Source organism: Cervus canadensis, chromosome 13 (genome assembly GCF_019320065.1).
Source record: "Cervus canadensis isolate Bull #8, Minnesota chromosome 13, ASM1932006v1, whole genome shotgun sequence".
Classification (NCBI taxonomy): Eukaryota; Metazoa; Chordata; class Mammalia; order Artiodactyla; family Cervidae; genus Cervus; species Cervus canadensis.
The window spans coordinates 56,892,386-56,915,960 of NC_057398.1; the positions used below are offsets into that span (position 1 = coordinate 56,892,386).

General features: G+C 38.9%; 1 protein-coding gene across 1 annotated transcript in view; it reads right to left on the reverse strand.

Annotated features, from left to right (window-relative positions):
- Positions 1–3,080: 3,080 nt before the first annotated feature.
- RRP15 (ribosomal RNA processing 15 homolog) overlaps positions 3,081–23,575 on the reverse strand; it is a 52,802-nt gene continuing 32,307 nt past the window's right edge. The window contains exon 5 of the mRNA XM_043485979.1: positions 3,081–4,507. Within this exon, the coding sequence (XP_043341914.1) occupies positions 4,373–4,507 (135 nt within the window). The 3' untranslated portion in view covers positions 3,081–4,372. The remainder of the gene's footprint in view (positions 4,508–23,575) is intronic.

A 23,575-nucleotide genomic window follows, 5' to 3' on the forward strand; every position in this document is an offset into this window, starting at 1 on the left:
TCCACTGAGTACAGACAAGCTCCGTTATTCCAGGACCTGTTTCTGTACAGTTATTATACAATTCTATTGTAACAGACTTTTAATGTGCAATTTAATCTGAATCTTTAATCTGTGCAACATCCACTATAATCTTTAAAAGATTATTTTTTTAACAAGTATTTTTTAAGTCACGGTAGATAACTGATTTACTTCAAGTTATCACTGTTAATCCAAACTGCCACAAGATTCAAATCACACAGTGGGTACTTACTGCAGGAAGTCAACTTTGGAAAGGAAGAGGAGGTTCGACTTTTTGATCTTTAAAGGAGTAAAATTATCCCTTATTTTGCATAAATAATATCATCACTCAAATAATTCTAGCACAGTTCTTGGAACAGGTACTCAATGAATGCCAGATCAATGTTTCACTTCACTTTCTAATTCTATTAAAAAATTTAATTATTAGGAAATTTAAGTTAAGAAAAACAAGGGCAGCTAAAGTTATTTCATGCCAATGTAAAAATGTACCGTTTGCTATTTTATACACTGCTATGGACTGGAATTGTGCATCCTCCCTGCAGTGTGTTCTCCACTTCCTATGTTGAAGCTCTGTTCCTGATGTGATAATATCAGAGGTGGAGTCCTTGAGGAGATAACTGGGTCATGAGGGAGGTGCCCTTGTAAGAGACACTGAGAAAGACACTCTCTCCCTCAAGTAAAGACACAGCTAGAGGTCAGCTGTTGACAAACCAGGAGGAGGGTGCTCATCAGACATCAAGTCTGCCAGCACCTTGACCCTGGACTTCCCAACCTCCAGAACCACGAGAACTGTTGGTTGTCTTTGCCGCCCAGTCTACGGTATCTGGCACAGCAGCCTGGACTAGGACACACACTCCACCCCCACTTCCTTAAGAAATCACAAATGTCAAAAAATGCTTACTGATTTCTTCAAATGTTTGTTTTAAAAGTGAGATTCATGTGGCACAGATGTATTAATAATAAATAATGTACTAAGCACACTAATGGTCCTCTGCGGGCATTTAAAAAGCCTGAAAAAACAAAACTCCCATCCCATTTCACTGATGACTCCTTCAACACTTATATTCATAAAAATCTGTGACAAAAATAAGTAAACATATAGAGGAAAAAAATTTATCCAGAAGATGCCAAAGTGTCAACTTATTTGACCTCCTATCTCTTTTAAAGAAATATTTATGCCTTATGAAGTCTTTTACAGGCGTCTTCTTAGGCCTTATAATTCCTTTCACCCCTCAGCAACACAATTTGTCTTCAGTTTGCCCATGTTCCTGTTCACACTTCAACCTTAGGACTTCTCTGCTGTTGTATGTTTGACAGGGACATCTTTGAGTGTCTATAAACTGTAATTAAATGGCTTCACGGTTCAGTACTTCATGGTCCTCAAGACCAGCATGGGTGGCTATAGATTGGGCTAGTTGATAGCCACCAAATATTAAGTATGTTCATATGTGCAAAAACACAATAAAAAGTCCTAAGAGGTTTTCCACAATTTAAACATTCCCTTCACCCACTTATTATAAAAGACAAAATATTTTAGAAGGATTGGACTTACCCTTCAATAAACCTACAACTTCCTACAGAATCATTTCAGGTTATAAGTACTGAAAGTGAGCCTTCAAACTAGTCCACCCAAAGTGTTTCCCAGATACATTTTTTAATGAATAGAGTAATATCTGATCTAGTAGAAGTCTTAAGTAACTTAAAAAATTCAGTATTTTAAATTAAAGTACTAAACTACTGTAATGATTCTAAGTTACTGTCAGTCTATAACTTTGTGAGATTGCAAAGCCTGAAAACAAAAAAATAAGTTAATTCTAAACTATGCTAATACTGAGAATATTCTCCCTAGCGATCTGAACATCCAGATAAGGGAATATGATAATACCTAGTAATTGGATTCTTGGATAACTATTTTCCATTGTTCTTTCTAAACAAAAATAAAATCTATTAATTACTATTACCCTAAACAGTTAACCAAAACATATACCCAAATATTGTTATATTTTAGGTGTCAGAATTTAAATGTTGTAGGATAAAATATTTAGGGTAGAGATGAAAGATTACTTAAAACATTCACCTAAAGATACACACTTAGTTTCTAAAATAATATGCTAATCCTTGGATTCAAGTATGGTGGTATTTTGCTCAATTATCTGATAGTCAATATACAGAAATACTAATACACATTCCATCTTTATGATAAAAATTATTTCACATAATTTAAATATGCTTTATAGCCATTTAGCATAAGTGATACATGTTTTCCTTACAACAGCACTTCAATTTTATTTTGGAATAAAATAACTTCTGAGAGAAGAAAATCTACAAATATATTCTCTTACTATCAGGACTATACTATCAGGACTATTGGAATACAATAACTTCTGAGAGAAGAAAATCTACAAATATATTCTCTTACTATCAGGACTATACAAAAACAACTTTTTTTTTAAACTAAATGAGAAGTTATTTACCCATTTCTATCACTTGATGTTAGTACAGGAGAATTTCTGCAAAGCTTTAATATGATTCAGAAACATATTAATAGCAAAAAAAAAATTTTAAATCTTTGATTGTGAGAAGGTAGTTTTTAGGTGCTGCAAATTTCTCAGAATTATCCACATATTAGGTTGCACTGAAATATTTATGTGTGTTAAGTTATATTGAGATATTCAGGTGCTCATGTTACTACTGAGTAATATCTGTTCACATTTATTTATATTACACTGACAAAACAGCAGGTCCTATAATTCAAGAAGACACTAAATTTCAAAAGTTTGGATAAATATAAAAGTGCATTTTGAGCTCTGCTGGTTTAAGCATTTGATATCTTGAATGTATACCTTCCTTTTAGGATAACAAATATCAGGCCATGGACTAATTTGACTCTGGTTACATAATACTTGTAACACTCAAATGGGTTTGCAAATATAAACATCTCTGCTCTAGCATAGTTCTAAGGGGAGGATTATCCTTCCACATATAACACACGCAAACAAGTGCAACTGGATAGTAGGAGGCAACTATTTTTATTATGGAAAGATGGCGAAAGAGATGAATCATAAAAAAGAAGAGATCACTTTTATTAATAATTCCCCTACAAACTTTGCAGCTTAGGCCCAGTATCACAGAAATTTTGGAATGGTATTTAAATAGTCCTGCTTTCTCATCTCTTTCTGTTTAACATCTAGACTAAAAGTCACCCAATTTAGTAATCTTTAAGGCTACTATAAGCAATCAAGCTTCAACTCAGATGCAGCTTTCTGATGCAGACTATCTACTGTCTGGGCTTCCCTGCTAGCTCAGTGGTAAAGAACCTGCCTGCAAGTCAGGAGCCGCAGAAGATGATGGTTCGATCCCTGGGTAGGAAAGATCCTCTGGAGGAGGGCATGGCAATCCACTCCAGTATTCTTGCCTAGAGAATGCCATGGACAGAGGAACACGGTGGGCTACAGTCCATAGGGTTGCAAAGAATCAGATAAGACTGAAGTGATTAAGCACACACATACGCATCTATTGTCTACCATTTCACTTGTCAGTCCATCCATAAAAGAGAATTTAAGCTGACTCAAATATAGAGAAAAAAGGGAAAAAAAACCTCAAAAATAGGGAAAATAAGAGAAACTAGAACATGTCAACTATGCTTCCTAAGAAACTATGCCTCACTGTATAAGTTAAATATGAGAATTTCCACCTCAGTAAATCTCTCATACAAAAATAAACTAACATTTAAAATAAATCTAAGTCATTATTTATATACATTACTTAGCATATAAAAGACAATATAAAAGTAGAAATTTGATACTTCTTAAATCATTATTTGCCAGAGTATCTATAAATAAAATCATTACCCCAAATCAGAAATGCTATGATTTAAAAATTGTTATTAATACATAGGTTTTCTCAATACCTCACCAAAACAGCCACCAACCCTTTCCCACAAAAAATATACATATACAAGTATGTAAGTTAGAGGCTAAAAAATACTAACATCAAGGAGTTCATTTTAATTATAAATTGATGTTGCATTTCCACAAACACTGGTGATAGCTGAATGAAATACCAATATCCAAGGGCAGTATGTAAACCTATAGTAAACCTAGCAAAATGCACCTCTCAAGTAGAAATATTTCTTTTTACAAATGTTCTAAGGAACAATGCTTAAAATCATATAAGGTTTGAAATATAATTTTAACAAAGTTTACATGAAAAAAGGAAACACCAAAGTTGGTAATAATGGAAGTCTTTTGGCTTTCTTACAAATGCAATCTTTATAATTTCCCAACCTTCAGAGTATGAACTGTTTTCCCAGGAAAGTAAAATGTAAACTGAGCTTCTTATGTAGCTTTATGTGTCAGTCACTCCCAGACCCCGGTCTGCTGTCATCTGCTCCATCACTTTCTTTGTCCCAGTCTTTCATGGATGCGCCCATCATGAAATCATCACGCAAGATCGTCCATCCTGGGCCCTCTTCTGATTTTGCTTCAGTCTAAGGGAAAGCACATGATCAAAATATTCAAAAGTCAATTTTACCATAAGGAAATTTAAAACTCTAGGCTACAAAACAAACTTGTCAACACTTTGTTTTATAATAGGAGTGAAACCAAGACAAACTTAACTATACACATTATGATCGTATACATACACATATGTAGTGCTGTGTTAAGAAATGTGGGCCTGATACAAGAACCACAGAAGCAGAATTACATTTTTTATTTGCAGTGTGTGTATGTGTGTGTGTGTCGGGGGGGGTTGTTTGTGGTGATATAGTAAAGTCTAGGTTTGGGATCAATTTTTCAAATCTTCTGACAATCAAAACAGACATAAAATGTTATTTAACATTCAGTGATAACCTATTAGAAAACATTTGGCAAATTATTTTAACACACAGAGAAATTTTTAACAAAGTATTTTAATCCAAAATTAATTAAAACAGTGAAAAATGAAACTCACCTGATACTGTGCTAGGTGTTTATAGATGCTATCACATTTAAAATGTGATAAAAAGCTGAACCAAATGTTATATAAGTTATGATCTCACTGCCTCCTCAAATCATGGACTTAAAAGACTAGTCACACGCTAAAACCATAAATAACCAAAGCAGGCAATAAACATAATGGTAGTCAATTCATTTTGTTTATTCATAGGATTTATATAAAACTATGCAAGAATTACAGTCTTTTATTTCACAGTACAACAGTACCACCTTGTGGCATTAATTAAGTAGTGCAGGATGCTGAACTAGTTTCTTTTCTTCATTTCGCAAATATTCACTGAGAACTGCGTATCAAACACTGTCCTGAGTGTTAGAAAGAATGATGAACAAAATAAAGTCCCTGTCTTCATGGAGCTAACAGTCTGTGCTTTTCTACTTACTCCATGCACAGAAATACACAATGTGGGGAAAAAATCTAAATATACAAAAACCCATTTGGTTAGAGAAAACAGTTACTTTATGGGAGCCTACTAACCTATAAAAAGCAATTATTAGGAGAAAAGACGTTAAAAACACTTACAGGGTTAAGAGGTTACTTATCTAATTCTGTTGAAGCCATTTTTTTTTTTTAATTTAAAAAAATACAGCCCTGAAACAGTAATACCATTTTTTTTTAAAGGATGCTATCACAAACAGGAAAAAAATGTCCTCTTGGCTTACTCGTCAAAGCTTTTTCCTAAATAGAACCTGAAGACTGGAGAGCATATAAATGTGAACAAAGATCTCAGAACTGACTTCATGAATCAAACAGTACACTTGGTACTATAATTTAACCAGCATGAAGAAACAAGAGCCATCTGTGTTGGTTAAAAACCCACCATAGAACAGTTCCAAGGCTTTCTGGGCCGCACTGACAGAGCAACAAAGCAGAAAGGCAATTTATAACGCTGCTGCTGGAGGACGCGGACACGCCTCCATCCCTCCTCTCTGCAGGCCCAAACCCACATTCCTAAAGGACTTCTGATTCTGTTAGATTAAGCTACCTAACTGAATAAGAGGCCATGTTCCCTGAGTCAGCTAAAGTTTTCCCTGCCAATCTCACCTTACTTAAATAAGCGAGAGTTGTTCCCAATGAACAGAGATCCACTTTGAACCATTAACTGTAACACCTCTGCCAAATTAATTATTCAAGGCTTTCAAATAAATTCTAAAAAGTATATGCTTCCTGGTATTTGTTGTTTAGTCACTAGTGAAGTGAAAGTCACTCAGTCATATCTGACCCTCTGCGACCCCATGGACTATATACAGTCCATGGAATTCTCCAGGCCATCGGACACTTTGCGACCCCATGGAGTGTAACCCACCAGGCTCCTCTGTTCATGGGATTTCCCAGGGGCAAGAATACTGGGTTGGGTTGCCACTTCCTTCTCCAGGGGATCTTCCTGACCCAGGGATCAAACCCACGTAGGAGACACGGGTTTGGTCCCTGGGCTCCTGCATTGGCAAGTGGATTTTTTTACCACTGTGCCACCTGGGAAGCTCAATCCATGAGGACAAGATCCAAACAGAAAACAGCAACACGATTTTAGAAGGTGGAAGCAGATGGACCATGTCTTGGCAAAGCCAAGGAAGGTGAATCCTACAACTCCAACTGTCAGGCTGACAACTAACCCAATTCAACCTGCAGACTCTTCAGGGGAAAAAACCAAAACCTAGGAATGGGCAGTTCTGGTACTTTTGGAAGGGTAGAATGGAGGAATCAAGATAAAGACAACCGGGTGAAAGTTAGACTGGGAAACAATCAGACTGTTTCCCCTGGATGCCCCTCCCCACTCCCCTGGCAGAAGACTAGAGGCTTAACCTCTGGAGGGGTAATGGGCAGTCACAGATGGAAGCGCAGGCGCAGTACCAAAACCAGGGCATTAAGTCACACACAGGCACATACACTTCACCTCCAATGATGAGTCCCAGCCTTCTTCTCATGGTGGACTCCCAAAATGCTGGTAGCCAGAGCTTTTTCCTCCAGGGAGCAGGTCAGGAATACACCATAGAAAATCTAACCAGTAACTAATAAATAACACACTAAGAGAAGGCTACATTAAAGCTCACGTCATGAGGACAAACTCCACATATTCAGAGCGTCCAGTCAACTTTTCTAGGATTATTTGTTCTAATCATGAACAAATAAGATTTATCAAAAAGAAGAGGAAGAATAATATAAACAAACATTTAAAAAGCAACTTCTAAGAAAAAGAAACTATTCAACTAAGAAAAGAAAACCTTACGGGAAAATACCATTAATATCCCTGAAGAGTTAGGAGATTATATTATATCTACAAGATGAGAACAGTTGCTATTTTAAAAGAAACATTAAGAGAATAACAAAGAGCTTAGAAACAAAAGCATGATGGCTGAAAAAAAAAAGTATAAAGGTGAGAAGACAAAGCTAAGAAAATCATGCAGAAGGAAAAAAGTGATGAAAAACATTAGAAAAAGTAGGCTAACTGAAGAACAGCCTGGGAGACTCCAGCGTGGCGACTACAGTCAGGTAGGAGGAAAGCCTGAACAGTGGCCTCGAGGAAGACAAAACCCCTGGGGGCTGCTGCTCAGTCACCAAGTCGTGTCCGACTCTGCGACCCCATGGCCTGAAGCCCACCAGGCTCCCCTGTTCATGGGGTTTCGTATGCTTTACCAAAATAGTGGGGGTATCAATTTACATTCCCACCAGCTATGCAGGAAGGTTCCCTTCTCTCCACACCCTCTCCAGCATTTGACTTTTACCAGCAACACAAGAGGGTTCCCTTTTCCCCACACCCTCTCCAGAGTTTATTGTTGGTAGACTTTTTGATGATGGCCATTCTGACTGATGTGTGGTGGTATCTCATTGTAGTTTTGATTTGCACTTCTCTAACAATGAGTGGTGTTGAGCATCTTTTCGTGTGTTTGTTAGCCATTTGTATGTCTTCTTTGGAGAAATGTCTGTTTAGGTCTTTTTTTCCCACTTTTTGATGGGCAGTTTGTTTTTCCAGTATTGAGTTGTATGAGCTGCTTGTATATTTTGTAAATTAATTCTCTGTCAGTTGTTTCCCTTGCTATTATTTTCTCCCATTCTGAGGGTTTCCTTTTCACCTTGTTTGTAATTTATTTTGCTGTGCAAAAGCCTTCAAGTTTAATTACATCCCACTTGTTTATTTTTGTTTTTATTTCCATTATTCTAGGAGAAGGGTCACAGATGATCTTGCTTTGATTTATGTTATGGAGGGTTCTACCTATGTTTTCATGTTTTATAGTTTCCGGTCTTACATTTAGGTCTTTATCTTTGTGTATGGCATTAGGAAGTGTTTTAATTTCATTCTTTTCAACCGAGCTGTTCAGTTTTCCCAGCACCACTTACACAGGGCACTATGGAAGATGGTGAAGTTGCTCAGTTGTGTCCAACTCTTTGTTACCCCATGTACTATACAGTCCATAGAATTCTCCAGGCTAGACTACTGAAGTGGGTAGCTGTTCCCTTCACCAGGGGATCTTCATAATGCAGGGATCAAACCCAGGTCTCCAGCATTGCAGGTGGATTCTTGACCAGCTGAGTAGTACATGGGTGCAATCTCAAAAACGACAGAATGATCTCTGTTCGTTTCCAAGGCAAACCATTCAGTATCACAGTAATCCAAGTCTATGCCCCAACCACTAATGCTGAAGAAGCTGAGGTTGAACATATACCCCAACCACTAATGCCAAAGAAACTGAAGTTGAACAGTGCTATGATGACTTACAAGACCTTCTAGAACTAACATCAAAAAAAGATGTCCTTCTCATCATAGGGGACTGGAATGCAAAAGTGAGAAGTCAAGAGATAGCTGGAGTAACAGGCAAATTTGGCTTTGGAGTACAGAATGAAGCAGGGCAAAGGTTAATAGAGTTTTGCCAAGAGAACACACTGGTCATAGCAAACACCCTCTTCCAACAACACAAGAGATGACTCTACACATGGACATTATCAGGTGGTCAATACCAAAATCAGATTGATTACATTCCTTGCAGCTGAAGATGGAGAAGCTCTATACAGTCAGCAAAAACAAGACCAAGAACTGATTGTGGCTCAGATCATGAACTTCTTATTGCAAAATTCGGACTTAAATTTAAAAGCAGGGAAAACCACTCAACCATTCAGGTATGACCTAAATCAAATCCCTTACAATTATACAGTGAAAGTGACAAAAAGATTCAAGGGATTAGATCTGACAGAGTGCCTGAAGAACTATGGGAGGTTGGTGACACTGTACAGGAGGCAGTGATCAAGACCATCGCCAAGAAAAAGAAATGCAAAAAGGCAAAATGGTTGTCTGAGGAGGTCTTCGGACAAGGCAATGGCACCCCACTCCAGTACTCTTGCCTGGAAAATCCCATGGACGGAGGAGCCTGGTAGGCTGCAGTCCATGGGGTTGCGAAGAGTCAGACATGACTGAGCGACTTCACTTTCACTTTTCTGCATTGGAGAAGGAAATGGCAACCCACTCCAGTGTTCTTGCCTGGAGAATCCCAGGGATGGGGTCACACAGAGTCGGACACGACTAAAGTGACTTAGTAGTAGCAGTAGCAAGGAGGTCTTACAAATAGCTGTGAAAAGCAGAGAAGCCAAAGACAAAGGCGAAAAGGCAAGATATACCCATGTGAATATAGTTCCAAAGAATAGCCAAGAGAGATAAGAAGGCTTTCCTCAATGATCAATGCAAAGAAATAGAGGAAAACAACAGAATGGGAAAGACTAGAAATCTCTTCAAGAAAACTGGATACACAAAGGGAACATTTCATGCAAGGATGGGCACAATAAAGGACAGAAATGGGATGGACCTAACAGAAGCAGGAGATATTAAGAAGAGGTGGCAAGAATACACAGAAGAACTATACAAAAAAGATCTTAATGACCCAGGTAATTACAATGGAGTGATCACTAACCACATATCCTGGAAAACAAAGTCAAGTAGGCCTTAGGAGGTATCACTATGAACAAAGCTAATGGAGGTGATGGATAGTGGAGCTGATGGAATTCCAGCTCAGCTATTTGAAATCCTAAAAGATGATGCTGTGAAAGTGCTGCACTCAATATGTCAGCAAATCTGGAAAACTCAGCAGTGGCCACGGGACTGGAAAAGGTCAGTTTTCATTCCAATCCCAAAAAAAGGCAATACCAAAGAATGTTCAAACTACAGCACAATTGCACTCATCTCACATGCTAGCAAGGTAATGCTCAAAATTCTCCAAGGTAGGGTTCAACAGTACGTGAACCGAGAACTTCCAGATATTCAAGCTGGATTTAGGAAAGGCAGAGGAACCAGAGATCAAATAGACAGCATCCAATGGATCACAGAAAAAGTAAGAGAATTCCACAAAAACATTTATTTCTGCTTTATTGACTACACCAAAGCCTTTGTGCGGATCACAACAAACTGCAAAACATTCTTTAAGAGAAGAGAATACCAGACTACCTTACCTGCCTCCTGAGAAATCTGTATGCAGGTCAGGAAGCAACAGTTAGAACTGGACACAGAACAACAGACTGGTTCCAAATCGGGAAAGGAGTACGTCAAGGCTGCATATTGTCACCTGCTTATTTAACTTACATGCAGAGTACATTATGCGAAATGCCGGGCTAGAGGAAGCACAAGTTGGAATCGAGATTGCCAGGAGATATATCAATAACCTAAGTTATGCAGACGGTACCACCCTTATGACAGAAAGGGAAGAGGAACTAAAGAGCCTCTTGATGCAAGTGAAAGAGGAGAGTAAAAAAGCTAACTTAAGACTAAATATTCAAAAAACAAAGATCATGGCATCTGGCCCCATAACTTCACCGCAAATAGATGGCGAAACAATGGAAACAGTGACAGACTTTATTTCCTTGGCCTCCAAAATCACTGCAAATGGTGAATGCAGCCATGAAATTAAAAGAAGCTTGTTCCTTGGAAGAAAAGCTATGATAAACCTAGACAGTGCATTAAACAGCAGAGACATCACTTTGCTGACAAAGGTCCTTCTAATCAAAGCTATGGTTTTTCCAGTAGTCATGTATGGATGTGAGAGCTAGACCATAAAGAAAGCTGAGCACCAAAGAATTGATGCTCTTGAACCGTGGTGTTGGAGAAGACTCTTGAGAGTCCTTTGGACTGTCCAGCCAGTCCATCCTAAAGGAAATCAGTCCTGAATGTTCACTGGAAGGACTGATGCTGAAGCTTAAAGCTCCAAGTCTTTGGCCACCTGATGTGAAGAACTGACTCACTGGAAAAGACCCCAATGCTGGAAAAGATTGAAGGCAGGAGGAGAAGGAGATGACAGAGGATGAAACGGTTGGATGGCAACACCGACTGCATGGACGTGAGCTTTAGCAAGCTCCCAGGAGTTGATGATGGACAGGGAAGCCTGGTATGTTGCAGTCCATGGGTTGCAAAGAGTCGGACAAGACTGAACGACTCAACGACTCAAGACAGTATGGAGATTCCTTTAAAAAAATAAAACCACCATATGACCCAGCTATCCCACTAGTAGGCACATGCCTTGAGGAAAGCAAAATTGAAAATTAGACGTGTACCCCAATATTCACTGCAGCACTATTTACAACAGCTAGAACATGGAAGCAACCGTGATGTCCATCAACAGATGAATGGAAAAAGAAGCTGTGGTACATACATACAATGGAATACTACTCAGTCATTGAGGTGGACGAACCTAGAGCCTATTATACAGCATGAAGTAAGTCAGAAAGAGAAATATAAGTATTGTATACCAACACATATATATGGAATCTAAAAAGATGGTACTGATGAAGTTATTTTCAGGGCAGCAATGGAGAAACAGACACAGAGAACAGACCTAAGGACGGGGGAGGCGAGGAGGGAGAGGGTGAGATGTATGAAGACAGTAACACGGAAACTTACATTACCATGTGTAAAACAGACAGCAGTGGGAGTCTGCTGAATGACTCAGGGAACTCAAACAGTGGCTCCGTGACAATCTAGAAGGGTGGGATGGGGAGCGAGACGGGAGGGGACATGGGTGTACCTCCTGCTGAGTCTTCCGGATGTTTGACAGAAAAGCACACAATTCTGTAAAACAACTATCCTTCCATTAAAAAAATAAAGTGGCAAACAAACAAACAAAAAACAGTGGGAGTAAACCAAGGAAGAAGAGGACACCAGATCCAGGAAACGGAATCTAACCCTGGAGACATTCCCAGGATCATAAGAAATTTATGTCCCAGGGATGACCACTGTGAAGTGGCCCAAGAGAGCAACCAGCCCAGAAAAAGGAAAATAGAGGACTCTAGGAAAGAATGTCTCCAAGGAAGTTATTATAGTAGATACATTACCTGACGCAATTTGATTTTGAAAGACTAAAATTTTGTAAGTTAAATATGAAAAATCAAGGCAATTATTAGTTTCCCTTCTATTTGTCTTCCTTAAAAGTAAGGAATATTATAACTTTCAGCTATAAATAATACTTGATTAGGTATAATGATATATGGTGAATACAGAATTAGCAAACTATTACAGACTAACTATATTGAAAAGGATGGAGGGGAAGAAACAGACAGTGTAAGAGATTGAAATCTTGGCCTACAACAACAGAAAGCCAGCAGGTAATACCTCAAATTGACAAGTGAAAAGACCTGACTCTGTGATAGCTGGGAGGTGTCTAAGGGCTGGCAGAGCCGCAGCCACAGGAGCTGGCTGCCCCGGCTGCCCAGGTGGCCCTCGGGTCAGAACTGTGCGAAGCGGACAGAATGGGGCAGAAACCTGCTTCATCTAACATAACGGACTTTCTGGCAAAATGTGGTCTTTTAAACTACATGCAGAAGTAGAAATTAATTTAAAGGACAACAAGGAGAAAACCAACTATTCTTCAATCATTTCCACAAATAAGTTTTATCAGTTTCCTCCAAAGCCTTCCTAAAAGATCTCCACCAAGAAACCTTTCTGGTTTTATTAACTATAATGTTTCTCTTTTCCTGTCTAACTTCTTCAATAACAAAAGAATTATATTAATACTACGAACTATATACTATGAAGCTATTATGTGCCAGACACTTTACATAATATTGTCTTGCTTCTAATGCTCTTAAGATTCTTAGCCAGAAAGCTATTATCTTTCTCATCTTTAATAAGGAAACTAAGACTCAAAGAAGAGAAGCAACTTAGTTAAGTCAGAGTTAATAAATGGCTGAATCAATACTTAAATCCAGATCCACTTGACTCCAAAGTCCAAGTTCTTTCCACAACACTAAACTGCTGTAAAACTTAATCAGTATGACCACAGCTCAGTTCAGTTCAGTCGCTCAGTCGTGTCCAATTCTTTGCGACCCCATGGACTGCAGCACGCCAGGCCTCCCTGTCCATCACCAACTCCCAGAGTCCACTGAAACTCATGTCCATCAAGTCAGTGATGCCGACCAACCATCTCATCCTCTGTCATCCCCTTCTCCTCCTGCCTTCAGTCTTTCCAGCATCAGGGTCTTTTCAAATGAGTCAGCTCTTTGCGCCAGGTGGCCAAAGTATTGGAGTTTCAGCTTCAACATAAATCCTTCCAATGAATATTCAGGACTGATTTCCTTTAGGATGGATTGGTTGGATCTCCTTGCATAAGGGACTCTCAAGAGTCTTCTCCAACACCACACATGAACACAACATACTACTAAATCATCTGTTATAACCTAAAAATTACACAGTAGAATGAGTACTAAAATACACTGAGAACTGAAGCACACTTTAATTTCTATGAAAGTCAGAAGTTGGGCAAATTATCTCACACAACAGATATACATAATTGCAACTTACTGGATCTTTTCCATAAAGATGTCTCACCATTAAGTATAAAACTTCCTTAAAAAAATGAAGCACCCACAAAGAAAAGGTGGATCAGAGGTTAATATAAGAGAAAGAGAAAAAGCATGAGACAAATTCCAAATGTGTTATTCGTTGGTAAAATTTGCCTAAGGTGATTCCGATACTGTTGCTGTTCAGTCACTGAGTCGTGTCTGACTCTTTGTGACCCCCACTGACTACAGCCCGTCTGGCTCCTCTGTCCATGGGATTTCCCACTAGGGGGGTTGCCATTTCCTTCTCCGAAGGATCTTCCTGACCCAGGGATCCAACTCTCCTCCCCTGCATTGCAGGCAGATTCTTTACCTGTGAGCCACTAGGGAAGTCCAATCCCTAGAGAGAGTTCATTAAATTTTGAGACATCATGAGAATTAAAAGCTTTTGTTTTGTTTGTAAAACAGAAGCAATGGCAAACTGATGTAATATGATTACAAAAGGAATAAAAAACCCAGAGAGTTCTGGATTTGAATTACTGGTTAACTGCTGACTACAACAACACTACAAATGAGAAAGTTTAGACAGAGGTCTAAGACTGGAAAGAAACTAAATGTCCTTCCCATTCTTCACCTTGATATTAATATAATGTAAGAGACAAGTACCCACACTGTACACATGAGACTCAGACATTTACCTCCGTCAGATGAAGTTGTGTTGACTGACCAAAATTTACCAGCTTATGAAGTTTGTCAGATTTACTGCATGGCAACAATGACTCAATGACCTAAAGCAACCTACAAGACAACTCTCTGTGCCTACATCAACTGAAAAATAAAACTGACTTAAATGCAAAAACTTAATGAAAACCATATGACACATGGAAACAAAATAGTCCCCACCCTCACTGGCCTGGCTCTGTACAAACATTTAATCACGATCATACAGAAGCAGTCTGTGTTGATTTTGAAGATGCAGACAACCCTTCAAAATGTTAATCAGCTTCCATTTCATGGATCAAACATACACTGGCAGCTACTGAAAAGGAAAACTGAAAACAGAATTTTGGGATTATTCATTAGTTTAATACCTAATAACTAAGAGCTTAAACTCATTTCAGTTTTGAAGGGGGAAAAATTAAAGTCAAATCCTAAAAAAATAAACATGATAATCATATCTATATTTAGCCATCAGCAACAGCTGATTTCATTGCTTTCCCTAAGAAGACTGTTATGTTTTCATTTTAATTTATTTTCACCTAAACTAAAAAAGGTTCACACTACTGGCTAAATTCATAATACCTTTGCTGCTGCAAATTTTTTTACACGATTTACAACTGCAGTTAGTAAATCTCCCCTACATGTGTGAAAGGCAATCAAAATGGAATCAGCAGTGTGCTGAGAGAGCCCTCTAAAACGGAGCCAAGAAGCCATTAGAAGTATGACTCATGCACACCTCTGTCTGGATGGAATCTGACCTTCTGATCGGATGAAGCCATTCAGGACATTTGTCAGAAACTCATGACAGCAGAGTCTTATCTACTTGTTGGACCTCCTACGCTGAAACAACTCATGATTCCTTAAGGACAAATCTCTGACTCGAGTCAGTCAATCACAATTCTTGGTGGGTGACTTTTGTTAAGTCCCTATCTCTTTCTCTTCCAAGATTATCCAAATCTGCCTCCCTCAAATTGTAATTCTTAAGATCCAGCAAATAAACTCTTTTCTTATTTGCAGTCTTCTGCGTTGAGAGGTGGTGGTGGTGGTGAAAGATACTATCTTAAAGTTCTGCCTATGAAATTAAGAACATAGAAAAAACCCCTTCATATTAAAAAACGTATTCTGGTAGAAATCAACAGCAGTAAAATATAGCGCCAAATCTTTAGAATTTGAATAAGAACATCAATGATTTTCTAACTGTGGAAGACACTGTGACATCCCACTAAAGAATTGAAAATTTAATCATAAGAACTGAATATTTTCAATCTTGAATATAAGAGAATTTCAATGAAGAGCCTACTGATTCAAGATTATATGGAAGATCCCATGTTTAAGCAAACAACTTTTCTTTAATTCTCAAAGAATTCTTTGAGATAAGAATAAGCAATTCCCAAGTGAAGAGCAACTAAACAGCCTCTTGATGAAAGTGAAAGAGAGGGGGAAAAGCTGTCTTAAAACTAACATTCAAAAACCAAGAAAATGACATCTGGTCCCACCACTTCATGGCAAATAGATAGGGAAGAAGTGGAAACAGTGGCAGATTTTATTTTCTTGGGCTCCAAAATCACTGCAGATGGTGACTGCAGCCATGAAATTAAAAGCTTGCTCCTTGGAAGAAAAGCTATGACAAACCTAGAGAGTGCATTAAAAAGCAGAAACATCACTTTGCCGACAAAACAACATCTAGCGAAAGCTATGTTTTTCCAGTAGTCATGTACTTCGGATGTGAGAGTTGGACCATAAAGAAGGCTGAGCACCACAGAATTGATGTTTTCAAACTGTGGTGCTGGAGAAGATTCTTCAGAGTCCTTTGGACAGCAAGATCAAACCAGTGAATCCTAAAGGAAATCAATCCTGAATATTCATTGGAAGCACTGATGCTGAAGCTGAAGCTCCAAGCCTTTGACCACCTGATGTGAAGAATCTACTCATTGGAAAAGACCCTGATACTGTGAAAGACTGAGGGCAGGAGAAGGGGGCAACAGAGGATAAGATGATTGTATGGCATCATCGACTCAATGGACATGAGTTTGAGCAAATTCCAGCAGACAGTGAAGGACAGGGAAGCCCGGTGTGCTGCAGTCCACAGGTTCGCAGTCGGACACAACTAAGTGACTGAACAACTGTCTTGATCAATTTTTGCCTTCTCCTTCCTTCACAGGCTTTTTTTTTCAGTTCTTTTAACTGTCTTACCATGATGGTATTCTGTCAACAAGCCCACCTGAGCTTCATTTTTATTAACTTTTTGTTGTTTCCAGATTCTCATATAGATTACCAATTCAGATGGATAATTTCTAAGATCCTAGCAAACTAGAAAAAAGCATTTAGGAGTATATCCCAGGTAAAAAAAGATCAAGATGCTGAAATCACATCACCTTTAATTATAGCCTAAGCATACATTAAATGTACAGAGCTCTCTAAGAAAAACAAATTCTGCCTGGCTTTCCAAGAATTCAGGCCTCATGCTCCTGGAAAACACGCTTCTTCAATGCATTTTTTTTTCATCCACATACTGTTTTTTATTTTTTAATTCCATTTGCTGCCCTTGACTTAACTATGGACTTAATTAACACTTACGTCCTTGCTCAACAAAGACTCTTTCTGGTTTCTTCTATTCTAACTTGCATCCATCCAGCTCCACAGAATTAAATTTTAGGAAACATTCCTGCAACTCTGATTTTCTTCATTGTGTATAATCTCTGAAGGATTGCTAATAAGTTAAAGTTGACAAAACTGCCTAAAAGGACAAAAGTAACATCTCAAGGAATCTTTTGACACAAGCCCTCTATACACTTTCATACTTAATTAGGAACATGAGATATTCAGAATACACTCCCCCAGTCTCTTAAAGTACATCATTATTTTTTTATTTGCTACATTACACAGTACATATCAATGAGAATTCAGATTTATAACAAATGAGCAGAGCTGTGAATTTATCTAGAAAACAGATACCAATGTTTTAGTATCACAAACTGTTAAAACCTTAAATGACACAAACATACATAAGCCTCTCTTCTGTGTGAGAACATAGCAAGAAGGCACCTCTAATGATCCAGGAAGCAGGTCCTCTCCAGATACCAAATCTCCCAGTGCCCTGATCTTGGACTCCCAGCCCCCAGCATCGTGAGAAATGAATGTCTGTTGTTTTTAAGCCACCCAGTCTGTGATAATCTGGTGTAGCAGTCTGAATGGGCTGAAAGAATATGTGACCTGACAATTCCCTCTTCTGAAATGTGAGGGATGATAATAAATACCCCCTCTCTCACATATTACATGCACAGCCAGCCATATAGGTCACTGATTATAAACACATGGCTGCTTTTACCACCAAACAGACTCCTTGTCAGTCTTTTAAATGTAATACATGATGATTCTCCCTCCATTCTTCTCTTTAACTTGTTGAAGAACACCATCATGGCCCTTGCAGCAACAGAATGCAGAGAATTCTTGCTAGTCCAGCACTGTAGTTAATGAGACAAGGTATCAACAAACAAAAAAATGCAAAAAAAAAAAAAATTTTTTTAAGTTCTTTGTAAGATCATGAAAAGCTATACAAACGAAATGAAGTTTTATCTGGTAGATAACATGCGTAGTGTCAATCTACTAAAGTCAAGAAAATATCTAAAAATAAATGTATTGTCTCACTAGAGTTCCCTGTACAAACAGGTAATTCCAAGTCTGGGATACAGGAAGTTCAAGGTTCAGTGCGGGACATCTTCCTGTCCCAGAAAGCAAGAAAGCACTCAAAGAAAAATGAGGTCACGTCAAAAGGCCATGAGGGTTAGTATGCACTGGTTCTCATTACCTCATTTGTGAATTTACGTGTCAAAAAGCACAATGATTGTAAAGGACTGAACAAATAATAACTCCTGTGTCCATGACATTAAAAAAAACAAACAACAAAAAAAACAAAAACCAAAGGCAAAAGGGGAGGGAAAGAAGGTTCACTTGTGACAACTGGAGATGACTGTTAAACCAACTTCCCACTCCAGAAAGCAATAATTAAAGGGAAAGGAATCTTAGCCCCCACCTTTAGGAACTTAAATTCAGTCCTAGAAAAACAAACAAAAAGTAAATGAGAAAGTCATCGTCATTATTAACTGTTTTAGGCAAGAATAATCAATTGATGCTAAAAGGCAAAGATACACAGGGGAAAGGTATACTAGATACCAGCTCCTTTCAAGTACACACCCCAGAAATGACTTTATAACTGTAGGGGGGAAAGGTACCCTTAATAAGGGACTATTTATTACCACTTTAACCAAATGAGAAACCACCATCACTAATATGAGATGTGATGCAACAGCAAGTACAGAGTGTTTAAGTATCACACCTACGAAACAGGCCGAGAGCCTACCCTAAATCCTAACCTTCAGTCCTAACTTCCGGCTTATGTAAAAAGGACACAGAGGAACAAGTTAGTAGAAGACATCATGACAAAATAATCAGATGAATTCAGAATCTGGATTCATCTTCAAGACAACTGGTTTCTCTCTATACATAGGGTCTCCTTAAAAGGGGAGGGGGCGCACGTGGGATGGGGAGGACCAGGGACTGGTCAGGAAGAGGAGGGAGGGACCAAGGTTAACAGAACCAAACGTGAGGTGTGAACCCTGACTGGATTCTGGGTCTCAAAGTTACAAAGGAATTCTTTGAATTTTGTGGTATGTGAATCACATCTCAATAAAGCTCTTTCTTTAAAAAAGAGTCTCTGAGACAGTATAGAGAGTATCTTCAAGTAATCCCCCCAAACAAACAAAACCCAGATGGAGAGAGAATAGGCAGACAGCTGTATAAAAAAAACACATGGACAACTGCTAACAACTTCAGCAACGAGGTGAGAGAAATAGTGGTCTTTCATACTTTTTTCCTGTTTAAAAATCTTCTATAAAATAACTGAGGGGAAAAAAAGGATTCTAAAATTTCTATTAGGCAAACGATTAAATGATATCCAGTAACTTTACAAAATTTCTTGATAAATGAATGGAAAGTCAATTTCAACAGTAAACTTATAAAGAATTTTCTCTTCTTTGGCCACACTGCGTGACTAGCTAGATCTCAGTTTCCTGACCAGGAACTGAACCCAGGCCCAGCGCAGTAAAAGCGCAGAGTCTTAAGCACTGGACAATGAGGGAATTCCCTAAAGAATCTACCAAATGAGTTTAATAAATTTCATTATTCTGAAGTGTTTCACTATGATAATGTTTTTATCTTGCTTCCTTCTTACCAGTTTTGAGGAATAAGATTTTAAAATGAGTCATTCCCAAGTGCTACCAAGCAACCAGCGAAGGGGAGCTAAGACTCAGGAGAACTCAGCAAGCTGCCCGGCTCCCAACTTGGTCCAGTCTGGGCAGGTGACACTGTGGCTCGCCAGGCAGCCCCCTTCTTTCCAGGTTATCTAGGTGAGAGAATGGAGAGTTTTCTGTTTTGCTTCTAAAAAAGTACCTCACTACCCTAAGCACATAGGCACTGACAGCTAAAAGAGGGTTCTGAAGCAACACAGACTGGGTTTTGATCCAGAGTCTGTCCATTATTATCAGTGGGACCTGGGGCAGGCCATTTAATCTCACTTTGGGTTTCTCAACTCTAAAATGGAAGTTCTAGTATCTCTTAAAGTGATAATTACAGAAAAACACCTTCCATAGTATCTGGTGCAAACAATAAGACAGCCCCTCCCAGCCCCACTACCACAATTCCTACCTAGAAATGCCTTGAGTTGTCACGCACACACAGAACTCCCAACTCAGGACATCTGTGATATTCTAATGATGCCCTGTGCTTTGCTCACAATGATGAGAATGCTCAAATAGTAGGAAAGCACACACTTAGAAATCAAAGCCTCCCTGGTAAAGAAAATCTTTTGGGTAATATATTTCAACCACAGCTTGAAGTGAGGGGTAAGAAAAAGTGGACACATTTCTAGGTCCTCAAATCTAGCTCTATTATTTTGCTAAGAATTACGCATGAGTAAACCAGATACACCTAAAACGAGAGTAGTAGTTGTTTAGTTGTTTGAGTCGTGTCTGACTCTTTGCAACCCCAGGGACTGTAGCCCACCAGGCTCCTCTGTCCATGGGATTTCCCAGTCAGTACTGGAGTGGGTTGCCATTTCCTTCTCCAGGGGATCTTCCCAACCCAGGGAATGAACCCGTGTCCCCTGCATTGGCGGGTGAGTTCTTTACCACTGAGCCTCCAGGGAAGTGCAAAATGAGAGACAATTTTCCGAACACAATTTTAATTCAATTATTGGATAATTTTTGGACTATCTTGTAGTTCAGCAGAAGTAACAACAGTTTCCCTTCAAACTAGCTTCCAACTTTAGATTCATCTTTGCCTATTCGTTAGAAAAAAATAAGAACTGAATATAAGAAACTCATTCTAATAATGACATGCAGTTGCAAACATTTATATAGCGCTAACCAGATGCCAAGCATTGTTCTAATTCTAAACACTTTACAAATACTAATTCACTTGACCCTCACAGTTATCTCTGTGAGGTGATTATAACCCCTAGAATGACTGTCTCAAACAGAGGAAAAACCTGAAGTTTGGTGAGGCTAAGCAACCTTCCTTCACCAAGTGTAGACCAAGTATTTGGAACCCAGTTGGTCTGGCTCTGGAGTCTGGCATCTCTGCCACTATGTGTAATACACGATCCATCCCTATACACATACTCAACTGCCTACAACACAGAAACAATGGTTTTTAGCGAGAAACAATAAAATATTCTTTTGATTTTAAAAAATGCACCATAAGTGCAAACACATGCTACAAGACATACTTTATGCAGGACATTTAAATTTTTAAAAAAGCCTCAATCTCACTGATGAAAATTCTATGCAGGCAGCCACTTCAGCAACTTCAAATAGAACATTTCTTCAAAGAGGGCCAGAAGATGTATGGCACCATTACTAATTTTTATTTTAACAGTAACTGAAAATTTCCACAGCAGCTCCATAACTATGTTCTTCACTTATACCCGTATTTTCCCCATGTCAATGCTGCACGTTACCATACTGCCAAACTTAAGTTCACTGTGATTACAACTGCTGTTCACATCAGAAGCCGCCCTACATTAAAATTAAACAGTGTATTTTAAAAGGAGTGAGGACAAAGAGAAACTGGCTTTAAACTGTTCCCATCAACAGCAGTGTGCACAGTCACGTGCGTTCTCATCTCAAACTCCAGAGTCTCTCTTTTGTCTAAACTCTAATCTATTTAGGCATTTTCAGTAAACAAACATTAAGCTGAATTATTTACAAAGTTAGCATTCCACACATTCCTGTCAGAGCAGCTTTTATGTGAGAGTAAAATACTGTTGCCTTGCAATGTAGGGGCAACTTAAGGACAGCGTCTTTCTCTACACCCCCCACCCTCACCCCGCCTGCCGTCCACACCCCCAACTCCTTTTAAAAACTGAGGCCTGAAAATGGCTGGGGGACCACTGAGGGACATGTGTGAGGAGTCCCTCCATTCTGAGGCATTCTCCTTTGGGAGCAGGAATTCAAAAGGTCTAGGAACCAGCATGAATGCACAATTTTAAAAGTACACAGCAATTAAGAGTCTAGGTCTAAGTTACCAAGATACCAAAGAAGCCAGGTATTTCAAAAGTATTCCCACCACTAAGTATCTAGCTCTGAAGAAATTACATGGCTGCCATTTATGAGAAACAGAGTCCCCTAACTTATCTCTGTGTTTGCGCTATCACAAAATCAGAAACAAGTAAACACCTTATCTCTTCTAGTAACTTCTGCCCTTGATTTTGATTGAAATTTGCTGCCCTGTAATCACTAGGGAAGCTACTTTCTAACAGAAACTAGCTGGCACTTTCCCTTACTACAAGATTATCATTGTAGTTTCATTATCACAAAAGTCAAAATGGATATACTGGCAATTTCAAATAGATGAAAACCTTGCAGAAAGTCTGTAACTCAAGAGTGTTAAGTAACAGTTAGTCAATGATCTCCTAACAGCAGCCAATATAGTCTCCTTAAGCGACTTACAGATTTAAATTGCATCATGCTTGCTTCAGTGCCACCTTTAAGGAAACAGGCACTTAAATGCCAAGAAATCTGACTGAATTTCAGTCAACTTTTCAGGAAAAGAAAAGGAAAAATCATAACTTTAAAGGTAGGGAAAAACATGAGCAACTCTAATTACCAAAATCTTGGGTTATTCAACAGGTCACTCTAGACTGGTATGTGTTCTGAAATGAGGGTAAGAAAGTACAATTTCCTTACGGAGTAAAACAAATCTTTCTTACACAAAATGTAAGTTTTTGTTGCTTCCTTAGACAGAGTGTCCTAAATACAATTTAATCTTTGTTTAAAAAAAAATTCACTCAAGTCAACATCAAGGAAGCAGCCAGTGTGCCCTGCCATGTGCTGGTATGTGGCTGGTACAGTTCGTTTATTTGGTCCAACAGAGGGATTCATAGATTATAGATTAAAGAATTCCCTCCAAATAGGTGACAATTACTTATTTGAACCTAAAAATGTTAACATTTCTAAAATATACTACTGACATACTCTGACTGTGTAAACTGGCTAATTGTTCCCCAGGTGCCTGGGACCCTACAGAGACAGAAAAATTGGCCCCCCCGCACACGCACACACACCACACACACAGACACACACATACACTCAGCCATCCAGGCTGCCTGCTTCTTTGTGTCATGTTTCCTGCACTAACCCAGGACCTCTCCCCACATTTGATGTTTTTAACCTGATCGTTACTTATTGTCATTCATCTCATTTCCGATTACAACCTGGAGCAGGCACTGCCTCCGCAAGTCTTGACCTCTCAGACACATTCCACTTCTTACAGTCTCCATTTGGTGAAAGCTGTCACCACTTCTGACTCGGAGCTGTCACCCTCACAGTCCCTCCCTCTCCTTCATCTTCTAAATCCTGTCAGTCCTAGACTCACGCAGCCTCCAAACTGCCTTTCAAGCCTGCTTCCCCTTTTCTATTCACCCCCCAACCACCCCATCTTACACAACCTTAGTTCTCCCCTCTTGCTCTGATTACTGCAAGAGCCTGTCCCACTTGTTGGTCTTCTGATACAGGTTTTACATCCTTCAGCCTTCCTT